At 31.7% G+C, this 24,903-nt stretch overlaps 4 protein-coding genes across 4 annotated transcripts; 1 reads left to right on the top strand and 3 right to left on the bottom strand.

The window, feature by feature from the left end:
* Positions 1 to 2,923: 2,923 nt before the first annotated feature.
* Positions 2,924 to 4,040, bottom strand: LOC106376194 (profilin-1). The gene is made up of 3 exons (XM_013816262.3): positions 3,754 to 4,040; positions 3,302 to 3,439; positions 2,924 to 3,216 (listed from the first exon to the last, which is right to left on the bottom strand). Exons 1-3 carry the CDS (start codon positions 3,874 to 3,876, stop codon positions 3,082 to 3,084), a joined length of 396 nt encoding a protein of 131 aa, XP_013671716.1. The 5' UTR covers positions 3,877 to 4,040; the 3' UTR covers positions 2,924 to 3,081.
* Positions 4,041 to 7,558: 3,518 nt separating this feature from the next.
* Positions 7,559 to 9,066, bottom strand: LOC125589989 (profilin-5-like). The gene is made up of 3 exons (XM_048762763.1): positions 8,829 to 9,066; positions 8,450 to 8,587; positions 7,559 to 7,908 (listed from the first exon to the last, which is right to left on the bottom strand). The coding sequence occupies exons 1-3, from the start codon at positions 8,958 to 8,960 to the stop codon at positions 7,774 to 7,776; spliced, it is 405 nt and encodes a 134-aa protein (XP_048618720.1). The 5' UTR covers positions 8,961 to 9,066; the 3' UTR covers positions 7,559 to 7,773.
* Positions 9,067 to 21,264: 12,198 nt separating this feature from the next.
* LOC125590352 lies at positions 21,265 to 22,116 on the bottom strand. Its single transcript, XM_048763894.1, has one exon. It carries the CDS (start codon positions 22,114 to 22,116, stop codon positions 21,265 to 21,267), a length of 852 nt encoding a protein of 283 aa, XP_048619851.1.
* A 1,202-nt stretch (positions 22,117 to 23,318) lies between these two features.
* On the top strand, positions 23,319 to 24,450 carry LOC106376193 (AP-4 complex subunit sigma-like). The gene is made up of 4 exons (XM_013816260.3): positions 23,319 to 23,556; positions 23,830 to 23,916; positions 24,013 to 24,081; positions 24,168 to 24,450. The coding sequence occupies exons 1-4, from the start codon at positions 23,356 to 23,358 to the stop codon at positions 24,300 to 24,302; spliced, it is 492 nt and encodes a 163-aa protein (XP_013671714.2). The 5' UTR covers positions 23,319 to 23,355; the 3' UTR covers positions 24,303 to 24,450.
* The last annotated feature ends 453 nt before the right edge of the window (positions 24,451 to 24,903 follow it).

The following is a 24,903-nucleotide window of genomic DNA, read 5'->3' as shown; positions in this document are numbered from 1 at the left end:
TAGTTATTTGATCAAAAGATGTTTATGGTTAAAATTTATTTTTGGTTTTTAATATCTCTTAAAATATGCAGTAAAAATGTGATTGTTTTTGAAAAATTAAATTATATAAGTAAAATACAACTTATATTTTTTTGCTGTAACGGTAAGATATTATAGTCAACGAAATATTTGAAAAATAAAATAAAAACATTTCAATAATACTAATCATAAATTATATTTTGTCAATTAAACATATATCAGTTTATGTTACTTAATTATTTTATGCAATCATTTAAGAAAATATATAGATATATAAAAACAAATTATATCTCTATAATATTAATTGAGAAGTCAGTTTCTTATGTGTCGTGTTCACGTTATTGAGAAGTCAGTTTCTTATGTATCGCGCTCACTTTAATTTTCATGACAGTTAATTACATAGACACCCTTAATGAAATAAAAAGATTATAAATGATTACCATTAACATCATCTAATTTTATTTCATTTATTCTTCCAAAAGCACATAAATAAGAAAAAGGGATATTTACAGAATATAAGCTTATAGATTATTTATATGCGAAAAGTTTAAATTTTATTACTTTTTATCTTTTCCCAAAAAATATAAATAAAAGATAAAATATCTAAATTTTTTAAAATATATTTACTTATATATAAAACACCACTTCACAAAACAAATTGAAAAAGTAAAATAGTTTAGACATGTTTTCTACAAAAGAAAATCTAATTAATAATATTATTCTTATTTTAGTCTAATTATAACCAAAAATATGATTCATTTCAAAAAAATATAACCCAATATACCAAAATTTAAATAATGAAACCAATCAAAATATGAACAGTTAAATCCACCTATTATTATGATTAATATTATATATATATATATATATTTATATATGTGTATGAATTTTCAAAATATTACAAGTTATGTTTATTAATGCATACCTGATTAAATATATTTATTTTCTGTTTTACTAAACAAGATACATCAAACTATACAAAATTTTATAAAATATATTTAAAATATAAGAGGATAATCTGAATTGATACTAATAAACCAATTTTAACCTAATTAAACAAAAAATCATCGTCAATTTAAAAGCATAGATGCAATTCAACATACCAAAATGAATACTTAAATAATAAAAAATATTATAATTAAAATCACATATCTAATTAAGATGAAAACATAAAGACACTTAGTACATTTTTTTTATTTATCATACATAAAAATTACAAAATTACTTAAAATTTATAAACAACCAAGAGAAAATATTTATCAATATTATAATTTAATTATTTTTAAATGTTTATTCCCATGCATGAGCACGGGATAATCACCTAGTTACTTTGTAAATATACATATTTGCATTGTGTAAACTTATATTTTAAAAGAAAAATATTTTTTTATTCTAATATTAAGATCATCTATGTGAACTTTTTTTTTATAAAATCACATTATATACAAATATTTTTTTTCATCTAAGAATATATAGATAAAGTATTTTATTACTTCAAAATTATATTTTATATTATTTAAAAATATTTTTTAAATGATATTTTACTATTTTGTGAACTTTCCTTTTATTATGAAATCATAATATATATACATATATTTTCGTTTAAATTTTTTTTTAAACTTTATAAATATTTCCTTTTTATTTTATATTTTTATTTAAAAATTTTTATAAAGGAAATAATAGTATTTAAATGTATTTTTTAATTCATTAAGGATATCATAGTAATCAACCACCGTGAGAGTTAACGTGAGTATGACACCTAGAAAAGTCACTTCTCAAATAATATTATAGAGATAGCTTTTAAAAATTTAAAGCTAATGTGAATATTTTATCTGGTTGTGTTCAGAACGGCCGACCGATCATTGAGCAAGGGAGTATGCAATGCTTCAATGAAAATGTGTAGTATATAACTCAACAGTATAGAGGCAAGAGAATTGTGAGTTTTGATGCTGGATCTGAAGAATTATGTACCACTGAAACACCAAAAAGGATTTTAAAAAATATCATAAACCACAATGGTAAGTTATAGGTCATGTTGGCCGCCAAGGCGCTACGCGTCACTCTTCCGCTTCGATTTATGTCAAATCGGTTTAAAAAATCGGATATCCGATTTTCTCCGCCTAGACCGCTTAAATGACCGCCTAGCCGCCTAGACAGCCACCTAATCTATTTTTTTATTATTTTTTTATTTTTAATAATATTTTTATTTATTTATTTGATCTAAAATTTTATAAATATCATTTATATTCATACTTTTTATGAAAAGTACACTATATTAAATTTATATATTCTATTTGTCTGTTTTATACAATCTTAAACATGAAAATGTATTTAAGTTATATACAATTAAAGATTAACATGTTTTATAACATAGTAAAGAATCTAAAAATTCTGCCCCGCATAATTTCCGATTAATCTCTGATTTTTTCTTTAGGCGCTAGGCCCAATCCGACCGCCTGACTAACGCCTAGCGCGTTCCCAAACAGGGGTTATAGGGCAGATCATGCCTAATGAAGATTTTGTGACTTTGTGGGTTCTTGAAAATGTCAAGAAGCAAAAATGGACAGAAAACTACTGTGTTTCTTCCTTCAAACGTGAATCTAGTACTTAATGGGCACTAATGGTGATGAAGAGCTAGCGTTCGTCTCTGGCTGTCCCTACGTTGTTTATTACTACGATGCTATGAAAAGAAACAAAATAGGATCCGAGGACTCTTATCCGTCCCAGTTTCGAACCAAGCTAACCGGCCGAGTCTAAAAAGTCCAAGTTCCTAAACTTTTTCTCCATTCATCTTTCTACAAACGTTCTTTTATGTGGCATTGTAGACAGAGATGTTCCAAACCACAAAACGTAAACCTACCGCAGATCAATTTAAGAAAAACAAAACTATGGAGAAATAAAAATCTAAAGAAAAAACACAATACATATGAAGGGATAAAAAAAGATGATCCAAATGCCATTACATAAGACACACAAACCCAGTAACAAAGACCAACAACAAGATATTGGTTCCAAGGCTTCAAATTGATTTGCGTTTTGATAGCATAATTTGAAACTGAAAATTTAGAGGTCAGACTCGATGAGGTAATCCCCGAGCCTTTCCACAACCAAGTTGCATTGCCCTCCAGTCATGGGCTCCTCGTAGATGCCAATGACCAAGGCTTGAGTCGTCTTCTTGATAGTAACGCCTCCAGGTCCCTACATAGAGAGAGAATTGTAAAATGAATTATGATTCCTATCATAAGATGTACAAGTAAGGGTTAATAGATAAGAATCATGTTACCTTCTTGCCACGGATGACAGCTCCTGGTTCACCTTGAATAACCATGTACTTGGCTCCACCGAGAAATAGACCGGTTGGGGCAAGAAACCCAGGCTCCTCGAAGTCCGTGGTGATTCCTTTGATTTCTTCAGGCTTCAACTGTAAATACACATATCAAAAAGAACACCAAGGCGATACAAGCATTAGATTCCAACACTTAAAAGATTATCAGATAAACACATGGATCTACGATTAACTACTGCTACCAGACTAAAGATCTTCTAGAACCCTAGGTTGAACTCAATCTACTGATCCAGAAAAGCAGATCGAGTTTCTCATCAGATTCTGGAGAAAGAGGATCGGAGATGGTGAAATCGAAATCAGATCCGAGATTTCTCAGATCTAAAATCACAAAAAAGACGGCTGAATCTGACCCCAATGATCAGAGAAAAGAAGGAAAGAGAGAGAGGAACCTGAGGGAAATTGGCGCTCTGAGCCCACACACTGCCGTCTTGACCGAGAATAGCGGCGGCGGTGAGGTGGTTGCCTTCGACATCGCACATAAGGTGGTCATCAACGTACGATTGCCACGACATCTTCTTCTTTTTCTCCGGTGGGGTTTTTACTTTTTTTTTTTTTTTTTTCTGTGAAAGACTTACTTCTCCACTTCTCTCTCAATGTGAGCTTTTGATCGCAGACTAGGAAATGTTGTGGTTCAAATTTATACTCTCTCCCATTCACAAATTATTATTTTTATACAAGTACATTAAATTTCTATCATAAATCTCTTATATTTTATTATTTTAATTTCTATAGAATTCAACCAATGATAACTCAATAAATTTTATTATTTTTTTAAAAAATTACTATTTATTATTACTAATAATAACATTTTGTAAAAGCATTCACATCTATTTTTGTGAAAATTTATCTTTTTAAAAATTACTATTTATTATTACTAATAATAATTTGTAAAAGCATTCACATCTATAACAAACATAAGAAATATTTGTCTGCTTAATTTTTAATATATTTTTGTGTTTTAGGCTGTCAAATCAAATTAATTCTAGTTTAAAAATATATTTATTATTTCTTGAATACTTTATGTATTCTTACTGTACAAAATGTTGTAGGGATGTATTTTTACCCATGTTCTAAAAATCGGCCGCCTAGCCACCTTGGCGGCCGCCTGAGCGTTACGCGTCACTTTTCTGTTCTGATTTATGCCAAATCGTTTAAAAAAATTGGATATCCAATTCCTAGACCGCCTAAATGACCGCCTAGGCGGCCGCCTAATCTATTTTTTATTATTTTTATTTTATTTTTAATAATATTTTTATTTATTTATTTGATCTAAAATTTTATAAATATAATTTATATTCATAATTTTGATGAAAATTACACTATATTAAGTTTATATATTCTATTTATGTTTTATACAATCTTAAACATGAAAATGTATTAATGTTATACACAATTAAAAATTAACATGTTTTATAATATAGTAAACAATCTAAAAATCCGTCCCGCATAATTTCCGATTAATCCCCGATTTTTTCTTTAGGCGCTAGGCCCAACCCGACCGTCCGACTAGCGCTTAGCGCGTTCCCGAACATATATTTTTACTATAAAAAAGTTGTAGAAAAATAGAAAATTAGAATGGGAAATAGGAATTAAAAACATTAATAAGAAGATATGCACGAAGATATAGAAACAAATTTAGGCACAAATGGTATATGTGTGTAAATAAGTTGAGAATCTTTATAAATTTAATAAAGGGAAGAAAAATATATATAGAGAAATCAAAGTATTCGCTGAGTAGCGGAAAATATCATTTAACATACACTAGTTAATTGTATAATAAGCTGTATCTAAAAACGTTATTTAGATATTTTTTTAAAATTCTATATTACTGTATAGTTTCTATGTTTTGACTTTGATTGATGTTTTTATGTGATATATTTAAACAAAATATCTAAAATTTTATAGTCGGGTTAAATTTTGTTATTAATGAATTAGATAGTGACACCTGGTACCAAACCCAACCAGGATCTTCCTGTGGTGACTGACTTATTGCATCAAATATTCGAAAGGTACATATCCCAAAAATGCGATCGCTTGGAACTAGCTAATGTGAGCTAAATGCACGATGAGACAGTCACACTTGAAACAAGTCGGGTGCCCATCATTATCATGCTTTACCACTTTACCAGGCATGCTTGTTCCAATAGCTCAAATCGTGTTGAAACAATATATACCATTCTGAATCATTCAGAGGCCGTTAATTATGTTAAAACGACATTTAAAAGTAGCTCAAATGTTTTCAACAATACATGATGTGCATACATATAGTCTCTATACGATAATCCATGATTTATATTTTGGTTAACTGCAAGTGAAACCGAAATTACTTCGAATTGCTTGCACTGAGTAAACGCAGTGGCTCATATCATATAACTACACACAATAATTAATACTCTTTCCGTTCCCGAAAAGTAAGAATTTTTAGATTTTTTTTTGTTCCAAAAGATAGATTTTATATATTGTTAAGGTATTTTTTTATACTTTTGAGAAACATTAATTGAAAATATTTGAATTGATTAAATTTCATTGGTGTAAAGTTATTGGAAAGTGTATAATAAAGTAAAAAATAAATTAAATTATAAATATTTATTAAATTCTTAATAAGCGTGAATACTCTAGAAAATCTTAATTTCGGGAACAGACGAAGTATCTATTAATTTGGCTTTAATATATTATTTTAGACAATGAGTTGTAAACATGATTGAATTAATGATTTTTTTTCAGTTATTCGGCACAAAAGAGAAGTTGAGGGATGCCATAATGTGCCCACCATTCGTTCCTTCTCTATTCTCTCCGAATACAGAGTGGATATTCTCTTTGCAGATCACAATTATGTTATTGCGTGACACCCAACATTGCATTTACATCTGCCCCATCACTTTCAATAATTATAGTGTTTTAAGTCAGATTTTGGAGATTATTAAGATGGTCTTTGATTTTGAAATACTCAGTCTCTCGTAAGTTTGTGGAAATAGTCGATAATCAAATTTAGGAGCAATTTTTTTACTCAAAGAAAAAAAATTGGGAAATAATTATCACATGAATTATTCAGTTTTTTTTATTGATCAGTCGATGAAAATGTCTTGGGTGCGTATTATAAAAATTCGGTGTCTAGTGTTCCACCGTAATACCGTGATAGTTGTCTCAACCAAAACAATGTAAAATCTGCTTTATTCTTTCTTTCTCTTTTAACAAGGATTCAAAGACTTTGTAAACATTTTGATTTTTGGCATATGGTTATTTAAAAAAAAAATTGATTTGACTACATACATCACCGAATTAAATTTATCTTTTTAATATTTTATCTAAACACTTTTAAAGTTAAGTTTACTTAAAATTGAGTAGTTGAATAACAGTAAGTTACTAGGAAATGATTTGTGGCACTGTGGGAGAGAAGGCAAAATAGAAAACAAAACCATGTACTAATTGCATGATAGTAAACAAGCTTTTTGAACTTTCTAAAAATTAATGCATCACCGTTAGATGAATGGAACACACAAGTCAAGAAAATGAGCGTGAAGACCCATTAGGGATGCTTTGTCGGGGCGTTACATATTGTTAGAATCACTAACTCCTATAAGCAAGAGAGAAAGAAAGAGTGGAGAACTAGAGATAGTGAAAATGATCATCTTGTCTTTTTTTTACATCATCTTGTCTTTTTCTTATAAGTAAAAAAGCAACTCTTAGCCGTTTTGAATTTAGAATCTTCAACTATAAAGATACAATAGTTTTGATGACTCCACACATCAAAATCCATATGTCTAGAAACACCAAAGTATAATGGTTGAAGGTGTATTGGAGAAGAATGTCTTCTCTAATAACATTTGGAGTCTAATATAAACGTAGATTAGAAATTATCTTTAGACTTTAGCCCCAGATAATGGAATGTGTTTGAATCTTAGTATGGTGCAACAACATTTCGGTAAAGGTCTGCGCCAAGATGGATTATATAGAGTTTGAAAACCCTATGAATGATGACAGTTATTATGGCATCTCTGATCAATGATACTCGGGAGGCGGTAGGCACATCAACTGATAGAAGGCTTTGCAACCACGGTTGGTTAGTTCTTAAAAAGGTTGATGGAGAATGTGCAAATGTAAAGAAAATTATTCACGTATCCGACTTTTTCACTTATTATTCACTGTACCATGTGAATATATATATACGCAAAAAGAAGTGTAAGGAAAATTGAATCAAAACAAATAAATTAATTGGGAAACCAAGAAAAAGAGGTAAATAGTCTTAAGTTTCGGATTCTTCTTTTGTGTAATTATCTGCAATCTCAAGTTCAACTTTCTTTTAAACTTTAAGCAGAAAGACTCCAAATTAAATTAGAAAAAAACATACAACCAACCCAAAAACAAAATTAGTAAAACAATGGTTTAAAGGACTGGAACTGGAGCATTCTTCAGAGATCCTGTTCGATCAAGTAATCACCCAACCTCTCCACGACCATGTTACATTGTCCTGGAGTCACTGGTTCTTCGTACAGACCAAACACCATCGATTGTCCTGTTTTCTTGATCGTGATTCCTCCAGCTCCCTGCACAAGTTATAATAAGAATCCCACAAGTCTCAACCGCTAATAACGTTTTTGAGTTCGGAAACCAAATTCATAACACCAGATATCAAGTGATTATATATTTGACCATCTTTGCAAAAGTTGATTCTCCTAATCTTAGGCATGAATTGTTTCAAATGCATTTTATGTGTTTACGTTTGCATTTGCATGGATCATTTTTATATTTAACTTACCATTTTGAATTACATAACATGTTTCAAGCTTCAAACGCAATTGTGAATTCCTTTTGCGTTTGCCATTTACATTTACACTTAACAAAAAAAAAATCTTAAATATTTAATATTTGAGCTTACATGGAAAAAGTTTACTAAATGTATATGCAAAAGCAAAGAAATAATACAAGCTTAGAGTATCCATTGTTTCATATGCAGTTTCTACATCTGCATTTGCATGTATATGAGAAAAAAGAGCTAAACTTTCAGAAATTAGCTTTTTTAATTTGAGTTCCCTAAACTATTTTTGCAGATGCAAAAAAAAACATTGGAAATTCTCCTAAGTATACCTTCTTGCCACGGATGACAGCATTAGGCTCGCCTTGAATAACCATATACTTTAGTCCTGCAAGGAACAAGCCTGTGGGAGCAAGGTGGCCTGGCTCATCGAAATCTTTCATGATATCTGTCATCTCTTGAGGCTTGAACTGTTTGAAGAGGATAAATCATCAGCTATTTTTTGTTTGAAAACAATTGTTTAACCATATCCAAAATCAGGAACTTGGTACATTTAGAAATAATCAGTAAGAAAATGTCAAATACAGTTATACACTTGCTATATATATTTAATTAAACACGCAGAGCCTACAACATAGTTTGAAACGGTTATATGCAAGTTGGAATCGAGGAAGGCATTCATGGACGATCAAGGAGGAGACAGAGAGTTACCTGAGGAAAATTAGCGCTCTGAGCCCAAACACTACCGTCAAGGCCGATGATGGCGGCAGAGGTGAGGTGGTGACCTTGGCCATCACCAACATCGCACATCAAATGCTCATCAACGTAAGTTTGCCACGACATTATCTCGATTTCTTTCTTGTTCTTCCTGGTTTGTTAATTTTTAATAATCTTCTTACGTATGTATGTGCAATGCATGCAACTCTGAGGAGACTTCGTCGTCTCTCGCTCGATAAATAGGGAGCTAGCAAAAATGTCGTGCGATGAAATCTGAACCGTTGGACTGAATAGGTACATTCTTAGCCGCTCACAATATTCAACTAATACTACTTACGTCTCGCCTTTGTTTTAGCTTGATCATTAACTCCATGCACGCCAAGTGTCCTTATTTATAACGATTAACGAACTTGAAGTTTTTAAGGAAACAAAGACAATATATTGACTTTTGCGCCGACTAAAATGTATATATTAATGTTGAAATTATATATTATGATTATAAGATATGTTTTAAGCTATAGTTAGATAAAACTAAAAGTATGATTGTTATCAGGGACGATGTCAGAGACTTTTTATAATGGAGTCACTAATATTAAAATTTATATGTTGTTTGCAATTTTGAGAAAAAGCTTTGGAAAATATTTTTTTTTATTTCGCCTATCATGTTGTAGTAGTTGTGGACTTAGGGGTTTAACACATAAAATCGAAAAAAAGTGGACCAATAACATATTATAAGCAAAACAATAACTGTGTGAAAAAAACAAGTATAGCTCCTTTAAATTCAGAAAACATAGTTGCATAATAAAAGAAATTAAAGGTTATTTGATCATCTATATTGTAAAGGTTGTTCCAGATGCGACCAACACGTGAGACTTGCTGGTGGTTCGTTCCTGGAAGTTTCTTCTCATCTTCAAGGTCATCTAATGCAGAGCTCTCATGGCGGCGAAGGTGGTGACACTCGCATGCTTATATTGCTTGCTCAAGAAGATTAATACACTAAGCCGAGACGAATTACAATGATTCAGTCTCCGCGAAACAGAGATCACCTCATCGAGCAGTAACAAAACCGAATACGACACATTTATTTAGAAATAGATTTTCAACGTTCTCTTTCAGAAATGAGAGGTGGTTCCAAGAACGTGAGTGCTCTGCTAAATGCATGAAAGCATGTATGGAGAAACGAGTTCTTTCATTAACACTTGGCATCATACTAAAGTTTCATCGCTTTGTCGTCTCTACGGATATGTCGACTTAATGGCGATAGATCAGATAGGTTACCGTTTTTAACAGAAACATATAGAGGAATAAGAAATCTTTATTGATGCTATGATTATACTAGGTGGACCGCCCGCACATGCGTGCAGGCATTAACATTAATATTAAATTGATAATTATATATTTACAACTATAAAATACTTATGTTAAATGTATGTGGTTAATATGAAAGATTTGATGTTACATATTAATATTTATACATGTTCATATGAACAAAAAATACATTAGAACGTTTAGATTAAAAATTTCAGTGTTTCGTATAAACAATATGAGTTATGGAAAATACAAAGTACCTTACGTCCATAAAGTAGAGAAACCAGCCTTAAGACCAAGACTTCGAGTTCTGTCTAGATTAAGGTAAAACCCACACATCATATAAGATCATATTTCTCATGTCTTGAGCGCCTGATCATCATGAAGAGTGCTCACGATTTTCTTAGCACCAACATCTTTCCAGTCTATTGAAAGCACTGTCCCATTAGATTTCACCTGTTGATTGTGCAAAACTGCAAAAGAGTCAATCAAAATGCCAAAACATTGTAATCTCCATGAGAGAAGAAAGACTAAATAGGAATATAGATAGATAGATACTCACAAATGATTTGCTCTAGCACTCCTTATATCCTCATCAGAATTCAAATATATCTCACGGAAGAACTTGTTCAAAGCTGCGTCTCCTTCAAGCTTATCATCCTTCTATTCTTCTTCACTTCAGCTTCAAGCTTGTCATAGTCCTTTACTTTCTTGGAAGAACGATAAGCCGGTCTCATTGAAACCTCTGCACCATTACACAAACAAATAATATAAATTTTAAAATGTCAAGAGTCTGTGATTCAAACTTCTCATCAGGTGAAACTAAATAAAAAGAAAAAAGAAAGTAGAAAACCTGTTTAAGAAATTCGGGTCTGGCAAAACTGCTGGTTGCTTGCCATGTTCAAGAGAGGCCCATGTGATTATCTCTGCTTTTAAAAGACTTTTCTTAATTTTGGTTGATATTACTTCATATCTGCACTTCACTACTGTTATCTGAATACACACCGCAAGGAAAAAAAAGGCCAATACAATGTGTACAACTCAGAACATGACATTGTTTGAGTTTAAAAGAACTGCTTGGTACTATCTAATAAAACATATCATTTATATCTGATAAAGCATATCTTTTAGATACATAACTCTTTGAACTGCTTATAGGTTAAGCATGATTATTCTGTGAGTTCAAAAAGTTAAAGTTCAAAAAGTTTAAAAGGACTGCTTGGTACTATCTAATAAAATGTATCATTTAGATGTTAATTATCCAATTACATCTATAAACCAATTAACTTGCCCAACAATCTCGGTTTGAGATGATACGCTTTCTCTCTTGGAACATCAGTCACAATACTCAGATGAAAAATCACTAACATAATTGACACAATTTACATAGAAGTGTTTATCATGGAGGTGTATTCTGAGAATGCATTATGCTTCAAACGATCACATTTAACACTAATCTTAAAACATCATAAAAATATAATTGAGAAAAAACAAATATTTCACGCATAACCCCAATAAAAAAATCAGCCATGAAATATAAAAGAGAGATTTGAATTACCTGAGATTTATTATCATTTGTTTCATTGTAACAGCAGAGATGATTTACGGTTTCCTTCTCTAAGCCTTGAGTCAGAAAAGAGGTAATTCTAACAAAAATATTTAAAGATGTAAACAATCTCCAAAAGATAACAAATTATATAATTGATAGGACAACGTCAATGAGTTTCAAAGTTTTTAAAAAGCTTTGAGATTACCTTTGGCTCTCAGACGTACCGAAGAGGATCACGCACAATAAATAAATTGCACTTGATTAGCGTACACATCTTATATTATATTCTTAATAAGTGATTTAACTTTATAAAAAAAGAATTACCTTTTTCGAAAGGGATGATCAGTTCCTGGATAAACAAAGTCATCTCTTTTTGTTAGTTGAATCACTACTGATGCAAAAATATAGATAGAGATACAACATGGAGAGGAAGAGAACAAAAATAAACGGAGAAGAAGAATCCCCCACAAAATAACCAGTAATGGTGTTCCCGTCTATGAGTTACTTATTGATTATCATTCACCTGCGCAAGATCACAAAAGTAGAATTTAAATTAGAACGATCAAAAACATATGAAAACTTAAAAGATAGATGCGTGAAACTAATGGGGGTGGCGTGATATTTATATAGCAAATTAGTTTAAGTTTCTAAATGACCTAGTTTTCAAGAGAAGCTATGAGATAAAATATCATCTAATAAATTTTAATTCAGCTATGAGAAAGAATATCTTTTAGTAAATTTTTAAAGATATTCTGGTTATAATATATACATAATTTTGGTGACTCAAATCTTGCTATATATATATTTAAATATTAAATGCATGATATTAGAAAAGAAGATATCTCGTCAGTTGATTGCAACTGGTTTTTGATAAAACAAGTCCCACTATAAGGATTTAAATAATAGATAATAAGGAAAGAATAATGAATTTTAACGTTAAAACCCCTCAACTAAGTTTGTTTTGGGTAAAAACCTCCAAACTAAGTATTTAACGAAAAATCCCCTAAACTAACTCTATTTAATGAAGTAAACTCTAACAGGTCATAATTACCATTACTACCAGTAAATCTTTAGTTTAGGGGTTTCTACACTAAGTAAACATAGTTGAGGAATTTTACCATTAAAAATGAAAAAAATCAAAATATTGTAATAGGAGGATAAATTTTCAAAATACATTTTATAAATTAATGTATAAGCTTCTATAAATGACTTAGATCCTCTTATAATAATTTAAAACATCTGATAAGCCAATATAAATAATTTTATAAATGTATTTATAATTTTGTAAATGATTTATAAAGCATGCATTGAATTATTAGACATTAATAGTTATTATGATACTTTATATACAAATATAATTCTTTCTATACGAATATAAAATCATTATATCAATTCAAGCAAACATTTTTGTTTATTATTTTATGTAATTTATAAACATATAAAAAAATTGATCGCATTACTACTCTTTCATAGTTTCAACAATTAGTTACCATAAATAATTATTTCTAATATTATGTAGATTATTTGGAAAGTGATAATTGAATTATCCCTTTATTTTAGATATAATTATAATAAATAAAATTAAAAATCATCGGTCAATCAAATTATAACAATTTGAAGAGTTCATTTATGATCAACACGTAATAAAAAAATCACTTATGTGACTTCTCAATCAATATATAATAAGATTTATATTTTCATAAATAATTTATAACATTATATAAATAATTTTAAAATTCTGATAAATTTATTATGTAAACAACGATAAATAATTTAAAAATCATATTAATAAACATGTTTGGATTTTGTAAGATTTAAAATAGTTATTATGTAATTATATTCAAATACAATTCATCAAGTAGAGTATAAAACTATTATAATTATCTTATATAAAAATTCGTTCATTATATTTTATAGTTTATAAATATTAAAAGTAATAAATAAAACATTATTAATCTTTCTATAGGTTCGAGAATTAGTTGCCATAAAGTGTTATTTGTAATATTTTTTAGATTATATGGCAAGTGATGTTAAATGTTTTTAGACTTTCCTTAATTTTTTAGATCTAATTTAAATAAATAAAAATTGAAAACAATCGACCAATCAAATTATAACAATTTTTTTTGAAACTTCACCTATGAGCGACACGTCACCAGACTTCACTAAAGTGACTTCTCTTTTAATATATAGAGGGATTGAGAGGATTGATAAATCAACTAATCGAACTTGAAGGTGAAGGTTTAAGGTTTATCACGTAAAATTTCATCGAGAAAAGTATAGATGGTATGAAGTTCTTTTAAAAGAATGTTAGTGTGAACGCATTAAATCCACAGTTTTGGTAAGAAACGTTCTCTGCGTGACACCTAAGCGTTTTACTAAATAAAAGCTTCTCATGAAGCCACGTCACCACGTCACATTCCTTTTCAATAAACTTTTAAGGTAAGTTTTAAAAATATTTTTCATTTAATATATAGGGGATGTTATTGGAAGAAGACCAATGAAATGATTGCAGGACCATGATTTTGTAATAGCGACCTTGAAACAACCTCTTCTGAATGAAAATATCGTCTCAGTTTGAACTCTCTACACAGTTAACATTTTACTCTGAAAAATATTTTGGCATACCATAACACAATTTTACAATTGCAACGGAGAACTATTATTTTGTACCATATATGATCATTCTGAATTTCCCAAGCTTATTGGCAAAGTCTCGAGGAAGAGCTTTGCTATGTCGAACATAGATTCCTCTCGTTATCATTACCGACAGTGAGCTTGTGACATAATCTACCATGGATTACGGTTATATCAATTTAAATGTTATATTCTTTTTGTATTTCTCAAATCCTCCTATTCTTATAGAAAGTGTTTTGATTAATTCTTTTTATATTTATATACTACATAAAATAATATAGAAATCGATAAAATGATATAATATTCTTATATGAAACATTTTATTTGTATATAACATATTATTATAATTATTAATGTCTTATAATGTCCATATATGTCTTATAAGTCATTTATAAAATTATATATCATGGCTTACAAAACTATTTTATCATAAATTTAAATTATTTATAAGAGTTTATAAAACATTTATAAGAGTTTATAAAGCATTTATAAAAAATAGAAATCCTCCTATATAATAAAGAAACATGGAAACGGAAGCGGAGGTACGTGGAAACGGAAGCATATGGAAGCGCAGAAACAAATTTTTTTAAAAAACATAGGAAGCGGGTACGTGTTTGAAGCGTATCCATATATATATATATACACATATATACATATGTAAGAATTTTTTAACAAATCTAGAACTAAAATTATACGATTTAAATTTAAAATAAAATATTTATTCATTTATAATAATTTTAAATGATTTCATATTAAATCTGTGAAACTACACATAAATTAATTTTAAAATAAATTATTATATTAATTATTTTTAATACTTTATAACTGATTTACATAATATATTTCAATGTATGATTTATCTTTAATAAAAACCTCAATGCATAAAGATAATTTATAGTATTAATTTTAATATTTCTATATTTATATTCTCTCTATTCAATACTTTTAAATTTGAATTTTATATAAATTAGAAACTCTAATTTTATATTTTTATTGATATAAGACATTGTGTTTAAAAAAAATGGAAGCGTGATTCCAAAACGGAATCGTAAGCTTCCAACGTGTTTTTAAAGATAATATTTTAGAAGCGTTTTGGAAGCGAGATTCCATAAGATTCCACAAGGTTCCGATTCCGATTCCGAAGCGGGAAGCAGACGTCCGATGAAACTTCTGTGCAACGTAGAGGAGAAGTAACTTAAGTGACTTTTGTTTACATGTCGATTATTTGTGAAGCCTTAAGAAATTTGTTATAAATTGCTTGTTCAATAATTTTTAATTTTATTTATTTTAGTTTAGATTTAAAATAAAAAATAAATCTAGAACCATTTACTATCACTTGTGAAATAATATAAATTATATTACAAATAATTATTTATGGTAACTAATTATTGAAATTATATAAAGAAAATAACGTTTGATCAATTTTTTTATATTTATAAACTACATAATACAATGAACGAATTTTTTATATAATTTTTAATTAATTTAATTAGATCAAATAAAAGGGTATGTATACAAATAATGATTATCACTTGCCAAATAACCTAAATGATATTACAAATAATAATTTATGGTAGCTAATTTTAAAAATTATAGATATTGTAATAATGTTTGATCAATTCTTTTTATATTTATATAGTGCATAAAATAATGCATAGAAAACAATTTATAGAAATAAATATAATGATTTCATATTCATATAAAAATATACCCGTATCTATAATAATTATTAATCTTTTTAATGTCCATATATGATTTATTAATAATTAGGCTTTGAAGATTGAACGGATTATATTTACCAGAACATGTGAACTATGATTTAGAAATATTTTGCATTCAAGTCAAATAATATAGTGAATAAGTTAAAATTATGATTGAAACGAATTATAAGATAGATTTTTGGTTTATTGATTGTATGGTTTGTATTACTGTTTATAGAGATAAATAAATATTTGGAAAAAATAAGTAAGAAATTAGGAAGATAGTAGCAAAAAAAAAATTTTAATAAAAAATTGAAATGATAACGAGAAAAATAAGAAGAGTTTGTTGATAACGTGTAATTTTTATGACTGATTTCAGTTGAATTAAGTACACAACCACATTATATACACAACACATTCACCTAAAATTCTAAGTAGACAACACGTTGGGCTAACGTTCTATAACTAACTAAAGAAGATGTACCGGTTGGTCAACTCAGATAAATCAATGGATTGTGTCGCCTACAAGTAACAAAACAACAAAAGACTTTTACACTTATGTAATAGAGAAAACAATCAATAATTTTATTGAATTGATGATAACACGTAATTTTTTATGGCGAATATTTTTGTCATTAGGAAGCAATTTTCAAACCTCAGTCTCCCTAATAAAAAAAGTTATTCAAAGAACTTCAGACTTTTGATCTTCACCTATTGTTGTGGATACGTACAAAAGAAAATACCAGTGATTGATTTCAGCTGAATTAAGCATGCATTTACATTGGGATAAATTCTAATTTATCTTGTGATTTTGTTAGAAATTGTATTAGCTCAGACTTCTTTAAATGTTTCTTCTAAATAATTTATTTAATATGGTTTCTTTTAATTTTAGGATGTTTATTTGGATGGAGCATTCAAATAATCCTTTGTTTGTTTAGTTGTTGTACATATCATCACCATCAAAATGAATTTATTTAAAGCATTAAGATTAACAACAATAGTTATCAATTAAGAAAATAATTTTTATTTTTCTATCTTTATATTAATCAACTTATAAGGTAAAGACTGAAAACAAAATCTATGGTCTAGTGATATGATTAACAGAATCAGGATACTCTAGACGAATGTAATCGTACATGAGTCCTTGAAAATGGCTTATGACAAGCGGTTGGGTTAGATATATGGTCTTACATTCCGGACAAAGGGAGGAAGCAGGCGCATTCACACTGTGTAACCAGTAGAGTCCATGAATACCATGTCTTGCAATTGTATTATCTAAGAGAAGCCCTGGCACTATGGCCAGCTCGTTCCCCTCTGTAACTTTTAGTCAAAACGACATTTTCACCTACTTATAGTTCTCTATCAGACTTTTGATCTTCACCTATTGTTGTGGATACGTTCAAAAGAAAATACCAGTGACTGATTTCAGTTGAATTAAGCATGCAGTTAAATTGGGATAAATTCTAAATTACTTGATGATAACGCGTAATTTTTATGGCCGGCCACAATTCGATTTCCGTTGGCCACCAGAGGATTAAAAAATATATGTTAAGACCGAGATTCAAATCCAACTTATCTAATCCGTTCATACTTTGATTGTAATTGCGATTGATATATTTTCTTCTAGGTGATTAAGCAAGTAGAAACACTCATGATTTGTTTATCCAGTCTTCGTTTCCTACTGACTGGGGGAGAGAAAAAAACTCTCATGCTTTCACTATGATCAATACGATACAATAGTAATGAGTTAGTCTCTCTTTGTGCAGGTATTTCAAGAACATACACAAAGCGATCACCGGAGAGGATTACCACAGCGATTACGATGAGGATGACTCGCTGTCAGCCTCTGAGCCTTCCGACGCCGAAGACTAGGAATCGTGAACCGGAGAAAGTGCAGTAACCTCAAGAGCTATGATCTCTTCCTCGATCTCTCTATCTCGATCTTCTTCTTTCTCCTTCCTCTGTGTGTAATATCTCTCTACTCTTTGCCACAAACCCTCTATTTCTTCTCAACCTCCTATGCTTTATAAGGAAGACGATGATCGTTGTACAACCTTGTTGGAATGAAAAACTTTGTAGAGATGGAGAAAGTGTTTTAAGTGTTTGAAGAGAAAGAAATTTTGTGAAGAAGAAAGATTTAATAACTTAGAAGAAGATTTTTATTACTTGTTACAAGCTTTGTTTATTTCTTGGTGATACAAAATGAAAAGAGAGTGGAGGTATTTATAGCCTCCAAAGTACAAAATATCTTACATATTTTAATCTTAAATCTAGAGAATTCTACTTAAAAATCTAGATTATTTTATCTTAATTATCTAGATAATTCTATAAGAATATCTAGATTTTTATTTTAAGGAGGTGGATGATTTTTCTAGAATTTGGGCTAAGTTTTGGATCAACACATGATTAACCCAATAATGTTTGATCCAAATCAAGTTTATTTTTCAACACCCCCTCTTAAACTTGATTTGGTTACTCCGAGCAAGCTCCTCATCTTGATAAAGTCTTCTCGCTTGAGTGGTTTGGTGAAGATATCAGCTACCTGATCATTTGTCTTCACATACTCCAATTGCACATCCATCTTAGTAACACATTCTCGAATGTAGTGATAACGAGTGTCGATGTGCTTACTTCGATCATGGAAGACTGGATTTTTTGCCAATGCTATTGCCGACTTGTTATCCACAAAGATCTTCGTTGGCTCCTCTTGTGGTAGGTTCAACTCCTTTAGCAAGTTTCGTAGCCAAATAGCATGGAAAACACATGAGGTAGCTGCCACATACTCCGCTTCACAAGTAGAAAAAGAGTGACAATTGGTTGCTTCTTTGACATCCATGTGAAAGCGGTTTCTCCAATGAAAAACACGAAGCCACTTGTGCTTTTCCGGTCATCTACATCTCCACCCCAATCGCTATCGCTATATCCAACAAGCTTGTAATCGTCAAAAATAGAGTAGTACAAGCCAAAGTTGATTGTACCTTTGATATAGCGTAGGATCCTCTTTGCTGCTTTGAAATGAGTTGTTGTTGGATGCTCCATGTATCGACTCACAACTCCAACTGCGTGTTGGATGTCGGGCCTTGTGCACGTTAGATAGCGTAAGCTTCCAACTAGACTCTTAAAGAGTGTTGGATCCACACTCTCTCCTTCTTCTTCTTTTGATAACTTGACTCCACATTCCATTGGCGTGCAAACTGGGTTTGAGTCACCCATCTTGAACTTCTTAAGCACCTCTTTAGCATAACCTTCTTGAGTAATGAAGATTCCATTTTCTTCTTGCTTTACTTCAATGCCAATGTAGTATGACATTAATCCAATGTCGGTCATCTCAAACTCCTTTGTCATCTCCATCTTGAAATCTTCAAACATAATCGGATTGTTGCCAGTAAATATCAAGTCATCAACATATAAGCATGCAATCAATAGATCATTGTTTTGAGTTTTGATATAAAGTGCATGCTCATATGGACACTTGATGAAGCCTTTCTCCTTGAAGTACTTATCAATCCGAGTGTTCCATGCTCTTGGTGCTTGCTTTAATCCATAAAGCGCCTTCTTCAGCCTTAAGACTTTGTCTTCTTCTCCTTTGACTATGTAGCCTTGTGGTTGCTCAATGTAGACTTCTTCCTCAAGGTCTCCATTTAAGAAGGCTGATTTTACATCCATTTGATGTATCCTCCAACTCTTTTGGGCTGCCAATGAAATGATTAGTCTAACCGTTTCTAAGCGAGCAACTGGAGCAAATACCTCATCATAGTCGATCCCGGCTCTTTGACTATAGCCTTTTGCCACCAATCTTGCCTTGTATCTTTCAACTTCTCCTTTAGAGTTCTTCTTTTCCTTGTACACCCACTTCACACCGATTGCTTTATGCCCATATGGAAGTGAAGCTAACTCCCACGTATCATTTTTTTGAATTGACTTGATTTCTTCATCCATTGCACTTCTCCATGACTTCTTTTCTTTAGCTTCTTCAAAGTTCATAGGCTCGCAATCCGCAAATAGACAAAATAGAGTAAGATTATCTTGATTTTCAGTTACCTCATAGATGTCTTGTAGACTTCTAAAACGTGGAGTCCTTTCACTTGAGCTTTTATCTCCTTGAGAACTTTTTGTTGGTGAAGTTGGTGGTGTAGCTGACTCTTCTCTCGGTTGTTCCACATTCTCTTCTTCAAAGGATGGAAAGAACTTGTAGTCTTCATTATTTGATCTCCAATCCCATTCTCCTTCTTCATCAAAGATGACATTCCGACTAATGATTGTCTTCTTTGTTTCAGGATTGTAGAGCTTGTAGCCTTTGGAGTTAGCGTCATACCCAATGAAGATGTACTTCTCACTTTTATCATCTAGTTTGCTCCGCTTCTCGTCTGGAACATGAGCATGAGCAATGCTTCCAAAGACTCTTAGGTGTGAGACTCCAGGCTTCCTTCCGCTCCAAGCTTCTTGTGGTGTCTTTTCTAAAACACTCTTTGTTGGAGAACGGTTTGATATATAAACCGCACAAGCAACTGCTTCCGCCCACAACTCCTTTGGTAGCTTCTTACTCTTGAGCATGCTTCTTGCCATCTCAAGTATTGTCCTATTCTTTCTTTATGCTACTCCATTTTGTTGAGGGGTTCTTGGCACCGTCAACTGTCTTCGAATGCCATTATCTTCACAATACTTCAGAAACTCCTTGGACATGAATTCTCCTCCTCGATCTGATCTCATGGACTTGATCTTAAGACCACTTTCCTTCTCAACATGGGCTTTGAACTTTTTGAAATTTTCAAACACTTCTGATTTTTGTTTCAAAAAGTAAACCCATGTTTTACTTGAAAATTCATCAATAAAGAGAAGGAAGTAGTTACTCTTACCAAGTGAACTTGGTTTGATTGGGCCACATACATCTGTATGTATGAGTTCTAGTGGCTTTCTTGCTCTTGTCTCCGACTCCTTTGGAAAACTCATCTTGAATTGCTTTCCAAGTAAGCAACCTTCACACACTTGATTTGGATGATTGATGCAAGGTAATCCTTTCACCATTTCTTTCTTGGAAAGTAGCTCTAAGGCTCCAAAGTTGAGATGCCCAAATCGAAGATGCCAAAGCCAAGATTCCTCCTTGTAGCACATCTTGAGACATCGTGCAATGTCATTTTGAATGTTTAGGACAAACATTCTATTGCTTAACATTGGAACCTTTGTGATGAGATTATTTGCATTATCTCTTAAAGAAAGGCTATTATCTTTTAGTCGAATGTCATAACCTTTCTCTAAGAGTTGTCCTAGGCTCAAAAATGTTGGTCTTCATGCTTGGAATGTAGTAAACGTTGGAAATGAATTGATGATCTCCATTCTTCAAGCGGATGAGAATATTTCCTTTACCTTTCACTTCCATCTTCGATTCATCTCCTAAAGCCACATCAGTTTTCACCGATTCATCAAGCTCCACGAACATGCTTTTATTTCCACACATGTAGTTGCTTGCACCACTATCAAGGTACCACTTGTGAACCTCATTTGGTTCATCTTTCTTGTAAGCCATCAATAGCATATCTTCTTCTTTACTCCTTTCTTCAACATAGTTGGACTTCTCTTCAACTCTATTGTTGTTTGGAGTTTTGCACTCAGAAGCATAATGTCCAAATTTCCCACAACTATAGCATTTGATGCTTGATTTATCGTACCTTGATTTTGGGTTTCCTCTTCCACGACCTCTTGATGAATTCTCTCCTCTTTGGTTGAAGTTGTCTTCATATGGTCTCCAACCTCGTCCATTTACACCACAACCTCGTCTTCGGAAATGACCGCCACCACGTCTTAGATTGCTTCGGCCACTTTCTTCCTTGTGATCAATTCTCATCTTGAGAACTTGCTCCACAATATCTTCTTTCTTCTTCTTCTTTTCTTCATAAGCTTGTAGTGATCCAAGAAGTTGCTCCATTGTCATAGTATCCAAGTCTTTTGTCTCTTCAATCACGGTAACAATGTGTTCGAATTTCGAATCCAATGATCTAAGAACTTTCTCCATGATTCTTACATCATCTAACTTCTCACCATTTCTTTTTAGGTTATTTGAGAAGTAATCTGAGATGAGTTCTCCTTCCTGCATTTGTAATGCTTCAAATTCTCCTCTTAGAGTTTGAAGACGTACCTTCTTAACTTGTTCCGCTCCCTTGTAAGATGTCTGAAGCTTCTCTCATGCTTCTTTGGATGTCTTTGCTCCAGCAACCTTCTCAAATGTATCTTCATCTAATCCTTGATAGATTAGACAGAGAGCCTTCTTGTCTCTCTTCCTTGAATCTCTCAAACCATCCTTTTGAGTTTGAGATAGACCACTATCATTCTCCGGTTCATTAAAGCCTTTCTCGACTATCTCCCACACATCATGTGCTCCTAGGATAGCCATCATCCTAAGACTCCAATTGTCATAGTTGCTCTTAGTGAGCAATGGAACTTGGAAGGGAACACCATTGTTTGCCATCTTCAAAAGGAACTTGTAGCTCTGATACCACTTTGTTGGAATGAAAAACTTTGTAGAGATGGAGAAAGTGTTTTAAGTGTTTGAAGAGAAAGAAATTTTGTGAAGAAGAAAGATTTAATAACTTAGAAGAAGATTTTTATTACTTGTTACAAGCTTTGTTTATTTCTTGGTGATACAAAATGAAAAGAGAGTGGAGGTATTTATAGGCTCCAAAGTACAAAATATCTTACATATTTTAATCTTAAATCTAGAGAATTCTACTTAAAAATCTAGATTATTTTATCTTAATTATCTAGATAATTCTATAAGAATATCTAGATTTTTATTTTAAGGAAGTGGATGATTTTTCTAGAATTTGGGCTAAGTTTTGGATCAACACATGATTAACCCAATAATGTTTGATCCAAATCAAGTTTATTTTTCAACACCTTTGCGGGACCCGCTTTTGTAACTGACAGCTGACTCAGCACCAGCTCGTTACCGAGCTTAAATGATTTGGGCCGTTCTTATTTCGTTAGGCACAAGAAGAAACCCGAAACTAATTTGACACCGCTTCACAATATCGGCATCACCGAGATCCACATTTTGGCCGTCGAACATTATGGTTTATTCAAAAAAGAAAATATAATAAGAATAATTTGATGTCATGAATTCACCAAGATTGGAGAACCATGCCAGGCAACCCGAAATAATCTACCAAATGATGTACATAAACACACTAATGTTGGTTAGGACGTTAGGCATTTTTATTGGCGGGCTAGGGTAAGTTTGAGCTAAGCCTGCTTAGTATTTATATATGGGCCGATAAATAAAGTTTTTCATTTTCTCCTATTAAAAACAAAAATAAAAAATAGCGATGACGTGTGTATGTATGTATACTCAAGAAGAAGAAGAAGAAAAATCGAAAGATCTGAGAGAGGAAGGAAGATGGGAATAAGGTTCATACTGATGGTGAACAAGCAAGGCCAGACTCGCCTTGCTCAGTACTACGAGTGGCTCACTCTCGAGGAACGCCGTGCTCTCGAAGGCGAGATCGTTCGTAAATGCCTCGCCCGCAACGACCAGCAGGTTAACCTCTTTCTCTTCCAATGCGATCCTTCAAATTCGATCGTGATTTTTGGTTCGGATCTCGTATCCATAAGTCAATGACCTGTTTCAAATCCTGGAATTGGCCTTTTGATCAATTCTGAAATTTGGTTTTGTTAGATCGATCCGGCATTAGCTTTTGAAAAATCTCTGAGTTTCATCGAAATTTGTGATTAGATTAGATTCGAATTGATGTTTGAGTTCCTTTGTTCATATGCTGGTGTATTGGCTGGCTGGCTGGCTCTTAACGAGCAGTGTTCGTTTGTGGAGCATCGCAACTACAAGATCGTCTACAGGCGCTATGCGTCTTTGTTTTTCATGGTTGGTGTTGATGACGATGAAGTAAGTTATTGTACCATCCCTTTTAAGTGTTGTAGGTGTGTTTGCTTGTTGATTCTAACTACTAATTAATGCATTTTTCTTGGAGTCTTGTTCTAGAACGAGCTGGCGATTCTAGAGTTCATACATCTTTTGGTTGAGACTATGGACAAGCATTTTGGGAATGTGGTAAGTTTTACTAGTCCCTAACTCAATAGTGTTTGTCTTGTTTTGTGTCTTCTATGTGTGATTCGATTCTTGTTTCATGCATCTAGTGTGAGCTGGACATAATGTTCCATCTAGAGAAAGCTCATTTCATGCTCGAGGAAATGGTCATGAATGGTTGCATTGTCGAGACTAGCAAAGCCAACATACTTTCACCTATACAGCTCATGGACAAAGCCCATTAAATTCAAGACCCTTTGTTCGTTTCCTTTTCATCGCACTGTTAACACAACTTCTGTAATATTATTACTGCTTCACTCTTTTGTCTCGGTCGAATCTAAAGAACAATTTGTTTCTTACATGCTTTCAATGGTACGGGTTAGAGATGTTAAATGGGGACTTCAAATATCCGTTTCATTCTACTTAACCTACTTGTATTGTTTAGTAGCCACTTAAAACAGAATCATTCTTTTTATATCCTTTAGTTTTCCAAATTGCAAATATGTTTAACCAAAAATATATAAATTCTTACAGAAATCTTCAAGAGAGAACAATGTCGTTATTGTTTCAAACTTAAAACATATATCAAACGAATTAATGAGTTCATGTCGTCTTGCAGTGGCGTTATCAAAATGGGGAAAGCATTTAAACGGATACTTTAAACAATATCTCTCACCACCAACTCTTTCATTGCTGGTATAGTTAGAAGATGCTTGAATGTGTAGTAGTATTAGTATCGACGTATCGTATTGTAGTTTCCAACTCTACCTTCATGGTTTATGGCGAACCGTTCCATAAAATTTCATTACGTATAACCTCTTTTTTTAAGTCAACATATTTTCGTGG

This window comes from Brassica napus, chromosome C7, assembly GCF_020379485.1.
Source record: "Brassica napus cultivar Da-Ae chromosome C7, Da-Ae, whole genome shotgun sequence".
Taxonomy (NCBI): Eukaryota; Viridiplantae; Streptophyta; class Magnoliopsida; order Brassicales; family Brassicaceae; genus Brassica; species Brassica napus.
Note: the sequence above shows the minus strand (reverse complement) of the source record. Positions and strands in the feature narration are given on the sequence as shown.